The 16,028-nt window shown below is 40.5% G+C and overlaps 1 protein-coding gene across 4 annotated transcripts; it reads right to left on the reverse strand.

The window, feature by feature from the left end:
- Positions 1-18: 18 nt before the first annotated feature.
- LOC120558698 (protein phosphatase 1 regulatory subunit 12B-like) lies at positions 19-14,808 on the reverse strand. 4 transcript variants are annotated; one of them, XM_039799848.1, is made up of 8 exons: positions 14,173-14,808; positions 8,863-8,879; positions 8,611-8,740; positions 6,953-7,057; positions 6,753-6,803; positions 6,488-6,538; positions 3,590-3,841; positions 19-2,451 (listed from the first exon to the last, which is right to left on the reverse strand). In XM_039799848.1, exons 1-7 carry the CDS (start codon positions 14,272-14,274, stop codon positions 3,707-3,709), a joined length of 591 nt encoding a protein of 196 aa, XP_039655782.1. In that variant the 5' UTR covers positions 14,275-14,808; the 3' UTR covers positions 19-2,451; positions 3,590-3,706. The 4 variants fall into 4 exon arrangements, with proteins under 4 accessions (XP_039655782.1, XP_039655785.1, XP_039655784.1 ...); XM_039799851.1 differs by lacking the exon at positions 3,590-3,841 and adding an exon at positions 5,594-5,661 and having other exon boundaries at positions 14,173-14,805; XM_039799850.1 differs by lacking the exon at positions 3,590-3,841 and adding an exon at positions 5,594-5,664 and having other exon boundaries at positions 14,173-14,805.
- Between the last annotated feature and the right edge of the window lie 1,220 nt (positions 14,809-16,028).

Here is a 16,028-nt window from a genome sequence, read left to right on the forward strand (position 1 = left end):
ATGTCACACAGAGAAGCATTTCCATTCCTTTACAGTTTATTAAGCAAAGTGAGTAAACCAATGTGCGTATATTAAGCTATCAACACATTACAAACATTTTCAATACATAGTTCAACTGCATAGTTCAATAAAGGTACAGCGTGTGTAGAAATAGCTGTATCTTATTTGTAGTTTTGAGTACACGAGTACTGGATGTGACCAAATATAACACTGGACTCTAAAACCATCGTATTGTTAGAGGAATACATCAGACCCTGGGGATTTTGGTCAACTCATCCATTAAAGTGAACAGAAGACAGATACCAAAACCGTTTTTGTCTCCGGCACACCATTCATCACTTGTAGCAACTCTACAGCTAAAGGATATTAAATGCAAGCGGAGTCTGGCAGTATCATACATTAAATATGATAAGATGACATTTTTCTACCTTCACTCTTTTCGGAATATATAAGGTGATGGCACCCCATAAGCCACATTAAAAACCACTACAAGGCAGCAGCCTCTTTCTAGTTGTATTTGTATTTCTCATGTTAAGTAGACCATCTAGGTAACATTCAAAAAAAAAAGTCACACACTTTGTGGAACCCAAATATTGAAGCACATTTTAGTATAATGCAACGCAATGGAGTAACATCAGTAAATTCGTCCTCCATAACCAGATGACCAGAACACAAGAAATTTGGAATTTATTGCAGGGTTGTAGTATTGGATTGCACTAGATGTACCCAGGTAGGTGTACTTCATAAACTGGCAACTCAGTGTAGTTAGGCAACAATTAATTAAACATAATTTATCGTGACAATATCAACACACACAACAAAGTTTAAAATATATGTAATCTACACAACATATAATGAAAAGTGCAAGCAACAGTTCCTCCAAAGTTGGATTGTGGAGATTCATTTATTATTATTAATCACACAATATTGTGGAGGCTAAAATGTCAGCAGTGATTTACGGCACATCTACCAAGATTTTGGCATTTGCGTTTTTTCATCACTTAACAGAAAGATGGCCAAGATGTCAACCAAAACAGTTTAGTGTTTTCTTTGAAAGAAAATTGAGTAAACAAAGCATGAAAATTAGAACTAAGAAAGTGCATCAATAAATAAATATATCTCTATTACAGAACATAGGACACTTTCTTTTACACACACACTCAGACTGTCTCCTCTGTGTAGCCATTCTGCTGTTTTGAAGCTGAGCCATTGAATAAAAAATTCTCTGTAAAAAAATGAAGAATGGCGACTAAAACCACACATAGAACTGATGAACAGAATCTGGCAAACACTGAATTATGTTATCATGGAAACTGAAACCAGTCTGAAGATAATACAGTGCTGTGATGCCTCAAAGTGCATTATATCCATTATTCAGGGCTAGCATACAGCCCCCTTCAAATACCAAATACAGTGGGGACATTATCATACGCTAGGTTAACAAAAATGGAATTTTTGAAATGATAAGAGATTTCACTGTCACAAAAAAATTATCTAACCAGTTGGAATTAGAAACTGATCTAAAACACAAACCTAAACAATGTGTCTTATTAAGCATGAATGTCTTTATACTAGAGTAAAAATGTTCACAATTATTTGTTTTATATATGATCTTGTATAAAACAAATCATCAAAAGCATTTTCTCCTTCATTTCAATACATTCTTGGTCTGGAACATCTACTTGCCATTAGAAGAACTACTGAGCTGGCTTCAATGGTTGTTGCTACTCAGATGCCTTGGTGGATTTATATTAATATCTAGTTTTTGCTTCTGGAACCAGAGCACCTGTTTGTCGCTTGGCTGGGCCTTATTTTACCCGTGTGGTCATATATTCTGATTGAAATGACAAAGTTTTTTTAAAATACAGTATATCTCCATGCCAAAATGGCCGTTGGGGCCCTTGACTTTGCTCTTTTTTCACAATCAAGACAACATTATTATACTTTTCTGCGGTGCGTGATGTAGCAAACAAACGTGATGTCTCCATATGATGTGTGGTTATATTATTAGAAACAGTACCTTCATGCAAACCTCTGGATTTGTTCAAACTGGGCTTTTTAAGGTTATCAAACAGTACAGCTGGTCCCTATTTTATTAATGTACATCACTGGATATTACAAAATTATGATTACTAATCACGTAGAAACAATGTTTGTAACTCGATCATCACACAGTGAAATTTGACTGAAACTCCTTAACACTTCTCTTTGGATCGTCACAAGTCCCAACAGGAATTTATTTGTGCAAAGCAGCCATCACCTAACTCAGAGGAGTCACAACTTGGGACATTGTGGATATTTAAACTGCCAAAATAACAGGGTTGGAGCATCCACAGACACAGAACAGGAGCTTCAGACATCTTTTCATTTGGACAGTTTGCTGATGACTCTGATGAGAGCCCCATTCTCATCCTTAAGCCTCTGGTTGTCTGACTTGAGCTCTGTTAAGATCTGGAACAGCAGAAGGAAATAAATGGTATTAGAAAATGATATCATTATCATATGAATATATGTTAAATGGTTTGTGGATACTGTGAAGTTTGTCATTTAAAGCTTCAGGTGCACGATGACATTGGACTCCAATGTTACAATCTTCTGCATTCACCATTAACAACAAGTGGACTGAAAGTTGTCCTTCAGTAAAGTTTGAGGCCAAACAATAAAGACATGCTTTGCGGTACTTAATCATGCAAGTGAGGAGTGACTTTGACAATATGTTCGCCATGTGAAAAGTAAAAGAGAACAAAGTCAAAGAAGAGAGAAACGGAGAGAGGGTCCATTTCCCAAATCTAGGTCATGTATCTCATAAGGGAGCAATGACTAAAAATAACCACCTTCTTTGCCAAAGTATTTCCCCTCTACTAGAGACAAACAATAACCCTCTGCTCTCAAGCTGTGTCATATTACCGGACACTGGTGAATGGGCAAAAGCCCATGACATCAACATGTTCATGACGTGTGGCAAATCACTAACGGAGCCCCTTTTCTGTTTTAATTGCTCGGTTTTTCATCATACTGAATAATAATCAAAATTCCAGTATATAAATCCCTTCATCGAGGCAATGTCCTGCTCTAAATGTATTTAAAGCAATAGTTCAACATTTTGGGGAAATACAGAACAAACCCCATGTCTTACCCAGTGACACTGGACTCATTTTGAAGAGTGAGGATCTCACACGTTTCATTTCCTATGGAAGATTGGCTACAATGGCTATTTCCTTGGCAAACTAATTTTGCATTGATTACACAGCACATTACACAGGAGCCCCATATATTAGACTGTTGCAAGATCAATAACTGCTATAAACGTGTTAATTCTTCATTGTGCAGACCTCTGCTGTAGATCTTTAGATCTTAGGTGATAATGAAAGAACAAATGCAGTGTGCGTGTCATATGAAGCCCCATGCAACATGAATCTAGCAAAATATACACTTCAAAGGAGGCTTATGAGAAATGTTTTGGGGGGGGAGGGGTTGGCAGGGTTGCCCTCTGACAGCCATAAAGGAGATTGGGTTAAAGGAGTGAGGCGGAAGATGCATTGCAGTGTGGGGGTTGGGCGAGTGAGCATCGGGAGGGTGCAGGACCTGCCTGAGAGGAAAACAGCAGAGGACGAGGGGGGCTGTAGAGGCACCAGAAGTAGAGGGGAGAGTAGAAGTTATGTGGCTGAGGAAGGGAGAGGAGGGGGAGAAAGGAGGACAGGTGGTGTCAGAGGTCCTCTGTCTCCGGCATGGAGGCCGTCTCAGAGAGGCGGGTGAGGACGCGCAGCATGGCTCTGTTCTCAGCCAGGAGACACTCGTTCACCCTCCGCAAGGTCTGGACCTGAGCCAGAGCAGGGAAAGCCTGCACAGAGGAGGACAGAGATACAGAGAGGGGCCAGCAGAGAAAGCATGCAGGGAGGGCAGGGCATATGCAAAGAGAAAGACTCATATAGAGACTGTACACATATCCACTCATACAGGCATGTGCCCACACACCTACACAGACAGGGGGAAAGAACAACAGATCTGAAGGGACTCATCATCAAAACTTATGTGAACAAGTATTCACACAACAGGGAGATTTGGAGAAGAAATAGCAAAAGCGGCGACAAGCAAAGGAAATTATGAAGCCAGTTGTCTTTGGGTGTGTGCTCATCAAACCTGTGCTGTATGTGGAGAGCGGTGAGGTGCTAAAGTGGTATATGCTTTGCAAAGGAGAGGGAATAGAAATTCATTTATTTTAATCAAAAATTACATAATCTAAAATTCTACTATTTCACACTTTGTGCAACAGCCTAGTCAGTTACAAGTCAAAAGGAAAAGAAATGATTCATTCCCCTTTCTTCTTGGCCTGCCTTTTTGAGGTAAACCTCAGTGTGGTTCGACAGAAACATCTGTGGTTTGCCGCAATTCTTGAGGGCAAACCACGTAACACACACACACACACACACACACACACACACACACACACACACACACACACACACACACACACACACACACACACACACACACACACACACACACACACACACACAGGGTACTGGTAGTGATTCAGGCAACCCAAACACAAGTGAATATGGCCAAGGATGAGGTTTAAGGAGGACATCCAGAAAAATACATTTATTAAAGCAATTTGAAGCTTGCCTGTATTTGGGACTGAACAGTTCATGCATATAATGTTCTTTTATTAGAATAAAACGGCGCAATTTATGGAGAGGCGCCCTTGGCAAGAGAGAAGAAAAAGGACAGAGTGAGGCGAGAATGCGTAATGACCAGTATCCTCTATTACACTCTCTTAATATTGAGCTCTTTGATATTAAATTAGATCTGACCAAACTCTCAAATCCTGCAGATAATTTAACACACTTTCTATTAATTACGTTTCAGAGGTTGTCGAGAACAATTCAGCTTTTCTGTATTAAATGTAAGACCCTACAAAGTAATTGGACACTGATATTTCATAAGGGAAAACAAGGACACACAGTGCTGTAGATGTGAAGCACCTGATCCCAGGCCCAGTCAACTGCCAGCAGGTTCAGACCTAAGGAGGTAGTCCCAATCCAACCTGCGCCCCTCTACTGGAGATGAAGCTGTGCTTATGTGAGCCAAGGAGTGTAATATCTTTTGCAGTGTTGACGCTTCTGTCACATGGAGAGTGTCACAACTGCAGTTTTTTGAATAGCTACAAATGAAACAGCAGCAGCAGTTGTAACACTCGCACACAGTGGTGTGAGAGTTAAAAATACAGCAGTTGTTCGAGGCCAACATTGGCATTTTTGCATCTGAGGCCTTAAGTGTTGCTGCTGTCTCCCCTTTCCAGTAGGTGGCACAGGTTGGCACTAATCTGACACTGACCGAACAGCAATCTGTAGCCTGCTAAACGTGAACAAGTGACTTTGTGAGTGAGTGACAAGCCAGCTCCCTGGCGTGCTTTGCACCTAAAGAAAAAGAAAAAGATGGTGTGCCTGTGCCCCTGTAGTATTTACAGTCTAATGTACTGATGTACATGTATGTCCACACGTGTAAACATGCCCGAATCTCTGACAGAATAGAATCGTGTGAGGTGACAGGCAGGTGTCAGTGACTCCTCTGCGTCATAGCAACCACTCACCATCCCCTCTCCCCTGAGACAACCTGCTCTCAGGGCTGGTACCCACAGCGGAACCGCAGTGGGGCGTCCTGCTGAGGGAACCACGACAACACGGGGGTCAAACATCTGCTGCTGACATACCACACTGCTGTATGTGTCCTATTTATAATGTCCTCGTCACTGTCTGCATAGCCTCGCTTTGCCAGACCTTCCTCCACTGTCTGCATATTATACTTTCTCAGCCCGGAGCTGTTTTTATCTATTCTATTCTATTCTCTATTTTATCTCTCTTGAGGAATATAACAATGTTGCTGTAATTCGCCATATCAATCAAATTATAATCTTGTGTCATTTGTTACTGCTTGCACAAACTACAGTACACACATACTGTGCAGACCACGTCTACTCAGACTTGAAATCTCTCTGCTGCTCTGCCCTGTCTTTCTAAGTGAAGCAGAATACACACAGTGCAGTGCAGGAATGTCTCACAAAAGCAGGTCTTTTGCTCTTGGACGGGGTTTGGTATTCAGCTGGAACTAGGTCACAATGTTCACCCCAACAGCGGGATGAGTGGAGCAGGGGAGCAGCACAGACTCCTCCTTAGCCTGGCAGGAAGTGGCCCAGCAGAACACTGTGGGTAATGAGCCTGAAGCATTAACCTTCCTTCCCCTTGCCTTCAAACCCACCTGGCTAACAACAACCCTGGAGTGTGCTATATGTGTGTTTTGCTCTGTAGAAACACCTTAAGCGTGCTTGATTTAGCATGAGGGGCTTGGCTGGAGGTGTGTACCTTCAAGAACTGTTAGTGTTTTCATAGTGTTGGGGGAAAACATATAAATGAAACTCAACTTGGAGACAAAATTTGCTATTTAAACCCAGGGTGAGTATGCACAGTTTATTTTTGCATGCACTGACCTTTAACTCATCTTCCATGTTTGACACTCTTTTCTCAAGAGCTTGTTTTTCCTGTAAATAAAGAAGAAACAACTGAAATAAATATACTCCTATGGTCCCTCGGGAAAAAAAAGAGTGAAAAGCCATTTGACTATGATTTGAAGTAGACAGGAAAATTAGAGGGGAAATGGCCAAGAAAGGATATGGACATTCATCCATCTTGATAGTGCAGAAGAGCATGATCGTATAAAATACCAAAATGCCAAAAGGTTGCCAAGACACTTACCCTTTTCTCTGATTCAAGTACTGTAGATCTCTCCGATATTCTGTCGTGCCTCTAGAAAGTTAGAATGGGGCCGTTATTGTGAAGTACTGGGAGAATTATATGTAATTTTGAGCATGATTTCATTAAATAATCAGCCACGACATTCCTTCCACACACCCGTGGGAGTAGAAAAGATGACTGAAGTGACCGTTTTCCTGTACCTGAGTGACTTTCTCCAGCTGGGAACGTATCTTGACCAGTTCCTGTTTGCTGTCCTGCAACCTGGACTTGAGCTTCTCATTCTCATGCAAAGCTTCTGCATACATCTAAACGTGAACAAAATGAAGATAAATGATTACCAGCTTTATTCCAGAAATTCTGGTCTTTCAATGCATCAATTCCATTTTTTTAAATAATTAAATAACACATTAGTCAGTCTAACAAGGACATGTTAACAAGTAAACAAATGGAACCACAATGTTTTCCATATTAAATAAACAAAAACAACATTTTGCAATAACGAGTAATGAATAAGGTGTGCAAAATATATGAATGAACGTAAATCTGACATAACTAAAAAAGAAGCCCCTTGTGTAATTTCAGGTTCTTGTTTCCATAATATCATTTTTATTAGAAATCATTTTTATTTCATTATATAATTCCTATACTTCAAAAGATTTTTATGTGGTAATTTTATTATTCCCAATGACACTTTTTTAAGCCAGCTGCCTCTTTTAAGCAAGCAACCTCAACAACTGCTATCCGATTTAGCCAGCTAGCCACTGCTAGCTAGCTTAGAGCAATAGCTAAGCAAGTTTAAATTATTTTTTGTTGATCCTAACTTGGGGCTAACATCTGTAAAGCACTGTTTTGATTTCTACCATGGCCAAGATTTATATTCTACCAAGATTGATATATGAAAACCAACCAATGAGAACATCTATGCACTTAGGCTACAGTGAAAACCGCTCGACAGTATAGCTATCTAGCTAGCCAGTTAACTTGCTAGGCTGAATTGTGATCACTCTGCATCAAAATGAAGACCCAGTGTTAGCAGTGTTAGCTAGCTCATGCTGTCTAGAGTGTCCCTGTCTGTCTTTACGTTCTTCACAGAATTGTGTCTTCCTCTGAGGAACTTCTTCAGAATCAAAACGCTGCAGAAGTGAACATCTGCCGTTAGCATTGTTTCTCCAAACTAACTAATTAGCCAGCTAGCCGCAGCCTTGTTAAGCTAAATTAGTTCATTTAAATATCTACTCCATTTATTCATGATTTCACAATTAAATGGCTATTTATTTATTTAATATTGAACACTTTTGGTGCCAAACAAATATAATAATGAAGAAATACATGCAATATCAAAATCTTGAACATTATCCAAAACCGCTTTGGAGGAGGGTCTGGCAAAGCGATCTATCCAAAACCTGATATTCTCCCTTCCTTCAGTTATTTGTATGAGCATCTATTTTTATCAACAACAGACAAACAAACAATTACCGAATATGACTGTTCAGCATCAGTAATATGACTGGAAATATAAGAATGTACTATCAATAAAATGAACGTATAATGTTAAAATGTTTCATATGTTACCCTAGCCTATATATAGCTATGTGGCATTATTGTGTTTCTATATCAGTTTATTCAAATATATATAGCCATTTTGTAATGTCAACATTTAAAAATAGCCTACCTATGAATTTTTATTTAAAGATTTTTAAGACATGATACATTTAATTATGTTTTTTCAATTAAATCTCCATCTGCTTTCCCTTATTGGAAGGGTAGATAAATCTGCCTGGAGATCCAACAGCTTTTGGCACCACATGAATCATTCAGGAGCGACTGTGCTTGTTTAAACTGAGGTACAAGTTACTACCTTCTTATAGTCTTTGGTAGTGGAGTCTTGATCCTGTCTGTTCAGAGCAGCCAGCCTTGTCTCTCTCCGAGTGTAAGAGCTGGTGCGGCCCAATGGTTTGTCTGTCACACTCTCCCCACTGGAGTCATATCTAAAAGTAACACATTCAGTTCACACTGCCACTTTATTTAGGCCATTTATTTTGGATTTTTCTCAGAAAATACAGTTCCATATTACATGAAGTAAAAAACAAAAACAATGATAAATCCTCACCTTGACAATCTTTCATGCTGAAAAAAAACGAAGAACAAACCGTGTTAGTTGGATCACTACAGCACCTCAGCATGGGAACAACACATTGTAAAAAAAAAAATGTTCCGTTAGATCCAGATTTATTTGTTTGATAAGACCAAACAGAGGCTTGGCAGTGAAATATTTTCCATTCTGAGACAACAGAGAACAAAAACAAAACTTCTAAGTGAATTATTACAACGTGTTCAGAGACCCAAAGTCCCAAGGGGAAGAAATGCATGCAGAAGTGAGATATAATTCACCCAAACACAGCACTGACAGGGTTCGTACAGGTCAAACCTCCCTGGTGAGCCCAGTTAATCTTTTAGAACAGGCGGGTGCCACGCAAATGCCTGCAGCATAAAGATGACATCATGACATCAGAAGCTAAGTATCTCCTGTGTGATGGGTGGACGTCTGACCTAAGACAACAGACTGATAGCAGGCTGTCCTGGCAGGGTTTTGCTACAACTAGTCCAGTCCACATGGCTGCCAAGTTGCCTGATGAGATCACATACTGAATTTCTTTCCACTTCACCAAGGACTCTGGATATTGTGCTAGATTCAGAGGATTTGTATGTTTTCTCAAGCTCAATTTCACTCAGAACTCATAATCACATTACGTCAAAGATGCGCCTATAATTAGTTAGCACAGAACTGTTCTGTAGTTTATGTGTCTGCTGCACATAACTTTCCAATATCACAATTTGTATCCATCCAGACTTTCAGCCAGACCTGTTTCTGCACCGACCCAAACGGAACAAATAGATAACTCATCAGCTTACAAACATTACACATGAGAGGATGATGACTGGATGTGTTTACTATCAGTCAGAGACTGGAAAAGAGAGACAGAGAGGGAGAGAGCAGAGGCCCCAATATAAGTCCAGACTGATCCATGACGTCTTTACAATATCCAAAGCAGTTTTGTAAACTTTACTCTTAAATCAAATTCAAAGGAGTTTCTTTCTCGTCAGGGAAAGAGGGCTTTAAACACCTCTGTTTAGAAATGAACTGCAATAAACATCTTGTGTGGGGGGTCCAGGCTGTTTGAGATAAGAAGCAGATGTAGACTGCAATAAAAGCATACGCTTAAGAAGACAATTCATGTCAAAAGGAACATTCTGCTCTCACATTTGCAGAGTTGGGGGATATTTCACGCAGTGTCAAAGGAGCTATTCCTCAGCAAGTGTTTACATAACTGAGCCAGCGCTGCCTATCCTTATGTGGTCATGTGCTTAAGCAGAGCTATCCAGGAGAAAAACAGACCTCCGTGACCTTAGATGAAAAAGGGCCAAGGATGGAGCCATGAAGAGCTCTCATTCACTCCGATCTCTTCATGCAATGCTTAGGAAATTTCTCATTCAGATTTGGTGAACATTCATTAATCAACCGGGAAGATAAGCCCCCTGGTTTTATGAATAAATCATTATGAAGTCTGCTTTTGGGGACATGATCTGTTATACAGACCTTCGCCAATTTCTTTAAAAAGTATGAGTTCCTGTACGCAAACCTATTTCACACTAAAGGATTAGCAAATTGGTGAAATGAGATTTTTTAAAACCTAATTCCAGTGAAGTCTTAAGTGAGCCAAGTTGGGTTTACAGGACCAGATTCTAAGTAAAAGAGGGCATATTTACAGGAATAATACATACTCTTACATGTAGCTGCATCATGAAACTTTTTTTGTCAAAACTGAGCCAGACAATCATAGTTGAAATTCTACTTCTGATAGCAGCTGCACCGATGTGATTCCCTTGTTAGGAGAAACAGAGGGAGTCAGAAGTGGCCCATGTAGGCCTAGCTCAGCAAACTATGTGAGGCAGAGCAGATGTAGCAGAGACAATCAACTGGGGGGAGAAAAACAACAGACTGATGGAAACAGCCTCCAAACGGGTGTTCTGTAAACACAACTGCCTCGCGTGTTATGGTTTGCCATGACCAACAGATGCAGGCTTCCTGCGCAAGCTCACTGAGTAGGCTACATTTACATGCACACTAAATATTCCACTATTACTCTGAATATGACAATATTCCGAATTTGATTCAGGTCATGTAAACAGAATATTCAGTTTGGATATTCCGAATAAGGCCTTTTCCTGAATTTAGCATTCTTTGGACATGTAGGCCTATACGGCGCATCCGGAATATGCTTCTCAATCATGGATGTATTAGGTCTCAATCAGGTTTTTTACCGCAGTTTGCAACAGTTTACGCCCTGTTTATGGCTTACGGTCAGCTCTGTGTGTTGCTGCTGTCACTACCCAATGTGAGTTGAGTGCAGATGTGAGTTGCGCATGCTCAGATTTAAACGGTTTACGGCATAACGCCAAGGGATCCGGATCCGGCAAACGTTTTAGCTATCTATGATTGTTTGATTGCTAGCGTTAGCTCAAAACGCCATTCCAGTGACAGCCTTTGTTGTGTTTGATTGCTAACTTGTAGCCAGCAGTGAACGAACTTCGTTATGTATGTCCATTTTTATTGTATTGACATTACAGAAGTCTCTCGTTAGCAGGTTCTTGTAGGCTACTTCAGCCTCTAATCTAGAACTGACATCAGGGATCGTGCCGTGAAAATGTGATGCCTTACTCTAAATAATAAATTACTGCTATGTACCTATCTCATTATTCTGTGGCTAACAGCAAAACAGATCTGCTGGAGTACCTGTGTGGGGCTGTCGCAAAGTGACGCATGCGCAACTCACATCTGCACTCGACTCACATCGGGTAATGACATTGCTGTGGTTGTTGTACACAAAACCAAGCAGACAACAGTTTAAGTGAGTCTGGCTGCGGTAGAGATGCATGCTCAAAAGAAACGAAACACAGTTACTTTTAAACATTAATGAAAGACTTGGATATCAAGAGGCTTTTGGATATGCGCAAACATCGCAACGCTGAAGGAATGAAAGAGGGACGCACAGGTTCGCATGGTCGAACAACTCCACCACTGGTGGAAAACTTTTTTAAAAAGTCCCGTTTTGCATGGCTGCATTGAATCTGGAATATTAGTGGACTATTCACTTTCATTAGCCATGTAAACAAAATTTTTGGAATGAGGGCAAAAGCCGGAATAGGCCTATTATAAATGTAGAGAGTGAAACAGTAGGCTAGCATATAAACAATAATGGGAGCAGCAGTTTGCAAGAATCAATGAAATAATCATCAGGAGACTCTTCACTCTCACCTCTTCCCCTCATTCTGTCACAGTATCACTCCTTCAGAGCTGACTGGATTTTGCAGTAGGAAAATCTGAGCAACACACACACACACACACACTCTCTCTCTCTCTCTCTCTCTCTCTCTCTCTCTCTCTCTCTCTCTCGCTCTCTCTCTCTTCACCCCCACCACTGGAACTGACACTGCACACACAACCATAAAAGATGTTTCTCCCATATTCACTCACCTTTTTGTCCTTCTCTATTAACTCTTTACAATACCTCTGAGCCTGTCTGACCAGAGCATCTTCCTCTTTTTCTTTTTCAAGATCACTGACACAAAATGCCTCACATCCAGTGGTGGAAGAAGTACTCAGTTCCTTTACTGAAGAATAAATACTCAATTACAAGTACAAGTCCTGTACTGTATGTAGAAAGGGTCACAAGATAAATGTGGGTGGTAGTGAGGTGATTGTGCCTTTTCTCTAATGCCTTTTATGAAATATTGGAAGATTTTACCTCTTTAGTCCTCGAACAGTTATTTATATTAAACCATTTAAGAAGTTGAAATATTTCTTTTGTGGAACTGCCAACAACTCATGGCCATCTGAACTGTTTTTTTGTAAAATGGGGGTTTGGAACAACTGGTAATCATGTGCTATATCTCATATCCTTATTGACTGTTTTTTTCAATGTAAAAGTTAATGTGAAAAGAAACTATAACTATAGCTGTCAAATAAATGTAGAGGAGTAAAATGTACAATATTTCCCCCAGAGCAAATCTTATCAAATGTAAATATTTAAGTTTGTAACTAATTTATTCACAGTGCTTGAGTGAATGTACTTCTTCCCTGTTTATACTTCTTCCTGCCCCTCACAGCTTGAAATCAGCACACATTGTATTTTACTAAATAGGACCCGGTTCTCATCAAAACACTGGGCAAGTGCTAAAACTACTGCATCAATCTGATTCCATCCCAGCCACGCATTGCATTTTCTTTCCCATGAAAACTCAAACCAATTCAGATTGAGCTGACATTATGGAAAATGAATGGCTGAGTTTCACCATGGATACAGCACAGAGACTGAAAAATGACAGCATTCACTGGTAGCATTCACTGCTAGCAACTGTGCTGTAACGAGAGTGTCTGTAGTGTCACATAACATTAGATGAGCAAATGTGTGCATCTCTGAATAGACAGAATCACGTCGCTTCACATTTCTGCATTTCTACCTGTCTCTTTAAATGTGGCCGTCACGCAGAGTACAGCTCAGCCCGCTGCACTGACATAAACACAGCAGTCAAACAACGCCCATGAGAATAAGCTACTTAGCCATGAGAAAAAAAACAGGAAATTACAGAAGGAATGTTTCAATCCAAAGGTCTTTTCCAGAAAATGTGGTCAGACTCGGAGAGCAAATACTCGCGTCTCTTTCACAGGGCATCGAATATGCTGAGATGATGAGTGGTTCACAAGTTATTTCATCATTGAAATAAACTCATTTGGTGAATCAGGAGTGGAAGATTATTCATGCAAATGAACATAATCCTGTAGAAATTAGGAAATAATGAATGAAGTAGCTGCTTTTTTAACTGAACCAATCACAACGGCACATGTCCAACAAACACATACATACTTTAAAAGAACTGCAACTAACAATTATTTCCATTTACCTTATATTTCCATTGTTTACTTTTTACTGTTATATTAGTTCTTGTGTTTTGATGGTGTTTTTGAAATTTGATAGAATTCCTTGCAATACCCTTGTTCAGTCTATCTATCTATCTATCTATCTATCTATCTATCTATCTATCTATCTTTCTTTCTATCTATCTATCTATCTATCTATCTATCTTTCTTTCTTTCTTTCTTTCTATCTATCTACTTTACACAGAACTTGTGCTGTCATGTGTACTTTGTTTAAGTTTCTTCGATTTTGGATTAACATAATACAAAGTCACTTAATGGTGGGTAAATAAACAATAATATCAATACTTTTAACAGCTTCATTAAAGAAGTTACACATACAGAGATATGACATTTGACACATCCACCCTGCTACATTAGTGAAATGATAAAGTTTAAGTTCCAAAAGGTGCATTTCTCTATAAGAAAGGTTTCTGGTCTTACTCTGTAGTTTTTGTCTGTGGGGGACGGAGAGGACGGTGGTGAATCTGTCACTGACTTCCTGGTGCGAGTCAGGTCCTTGGTGCGTGGGTAGTAGGTTGACATCTCCCCCCTCTTCTCTGGACTGGCAGGTCAACTTCTACTGTAACATTCACCGGGACCACCACCAGATAACAGCCTCACTGACGCACAGATTCCCTCAAGCAACAGTGACGCAGATGCCCATGACTGCGCTCCCAGGGAATCCTCAAAAACAGGTGTGCGTGTATATTTGTGTGTGTGTGTGTGTGTGTGTGTGTGTGTGTGTGTGTGTGTGTGTGTGTGTGTGTGTGTGTGTCTTTGTGTGTGTGAGAGAGAGAGCTGCAGCTGAGTTTGTAGGGATTTCAGGTGGTTACACCTTCTTCAAAGCTCAGTGAAGCAATAATTTGATAAAAATGCAAAGAACAACAAAACAAATTAACCTCTGCTGATCACAAAAACAGAGAAATTACTCTTTAACTTGTAAAGCAAACAAATTATCCTCCCTTGTTTCCGCTCTGTCAACACTGAGGTCTTTGATGAAATGTGAAAAAGTCCAAAAGGAAGCAGCCAAGAGAGAAAAGTTTGTTCCCTTTGCTGCCTCTTCCTATGTTTCCCAAAGTTATACACACACACTCTCTCTCTCTCTCTCTCTCTCTCCATTTCCCTCCCTCCCTCCCTTGCTTTCTCTCTCTCCTTCTCCTTTCACTGCTTGGTCGCCCTCCCAGTCCCCCCATTACCACCACCACATCCCCCCTACTTCTCTCTTCGGCAATGGCAATCTGCCAGACGCTCTGCTATGACCGGACTCTGCACTCAGGGCTAAAATTGTCCACTGATGTGGAGGGATAAAGGGGAGGTGGAGCACAAAGCCAGAGTTGGAGGGGGGCTGCAGCCATTTGTGTGCTGCAAGGTCAACACACAGTATTACCTGAGGAGCCATCAACAACCGTGAAGTGTCAAGTAACTCTGTACTACACCCCGCAGTTGTGAGATGCTGTTAGTGTGAGTGTTACACAGTGTTAACACGGAGCACTTGTGGCCAAAATCTGTCTTTTATTGTATTTCTCATTTTAGCCCTGTGATATTACCACGGCATTGGTGATTTTGTCCTACAGCTGTGATGATTTTTTTTTTTCATCCTTTGGCCTTATGAGGTTTGTAAAAATAGAAAGACTGTTCCATCTTTCTTCAAAGTTACCATCTTATTAAAGGAATAGTTTTGAGGAATGGATTTTTCGCTTCCTTGCCCAGAGTTAGACAGGGAGATGTATGCCTCTCTCATGTCTGTAAAATGCACTAGAAAAACTAGAAACGTGGAAACAGCTGGTCAGCTGCAAACATTTCTTTACACTTTGGTTTTCGTACGAATTAAACAGACAATATATAACATGTTAATTAGTGAGCGTCACAGGTTCTGGAAGGCAGATTGTGTTACCTTTGGACAAAGCCAGGCTAGCTGTTTCCCCCTGTTTCCAGTCTTTAAAAAAAGGTACTTTATTTGTCACATACACGTACATGTAGCGAAATTCATTCTCTGCATTTAACCCATCCCTCAAGGGAGCAGTGGGCAGCCAATCACAGCGCCCGGGGACCAACTCCAGATTTGAGCCAGTGCCTTGATCAAGGGCACTGACTGGAGAACCTAGTACATGTTTTTGATGGTGGGGGAAACCGGAGCACCCGGAGGAAACCCACGCAAACATGGGGAGAACATGCAAACTCCACACAGAAAGGCCCCGTAACGACCTGGATTCGAACCAAGAACATTCTTGCTGTGAGGCCACAGTGCTAACCATTGGGCCACCATGCTAAGCTAAGCTAACCAGCAGCTGGCTGTA

The sequence above is a fragment of the Perca fluviatilis genome, chromosome 5 (assembly GCF_010015445.1).
Source record: "Perca fluviatilis chromosome 5, GENO_Pfluv_1.0, whole genome shotgun sequence".
Lineage (NCBI taxonomy): Eukaryota > Metazoa > Chordata > Actinopteri > Perciformes > Percidae > Perca > Perca fluviatilis.

Coding starts and splice junctions, on each gene's coding strand:
- LOC120558698 (XM_039799848.1), bottom strand. CDS start 14,274: ATGTCAACCTACTACCCACGCACCAAGGACCTGACTCGCACCAGGAAG. Junction 7,058..8,610: donor CTACCAAAGACTATAAGAAG/GTAGTAACTTGT, acceptor GTTCACGTTTAG/ATGTATGCAGAAGCTTTGCA. Junction 3,842..6,487: donor ACATGGAAGATGAGTTAAAG/GTCAGTGCATGC, acceptor TCCTCTGTGCAG/GCTTTCCCTGCTCTGGCTCA.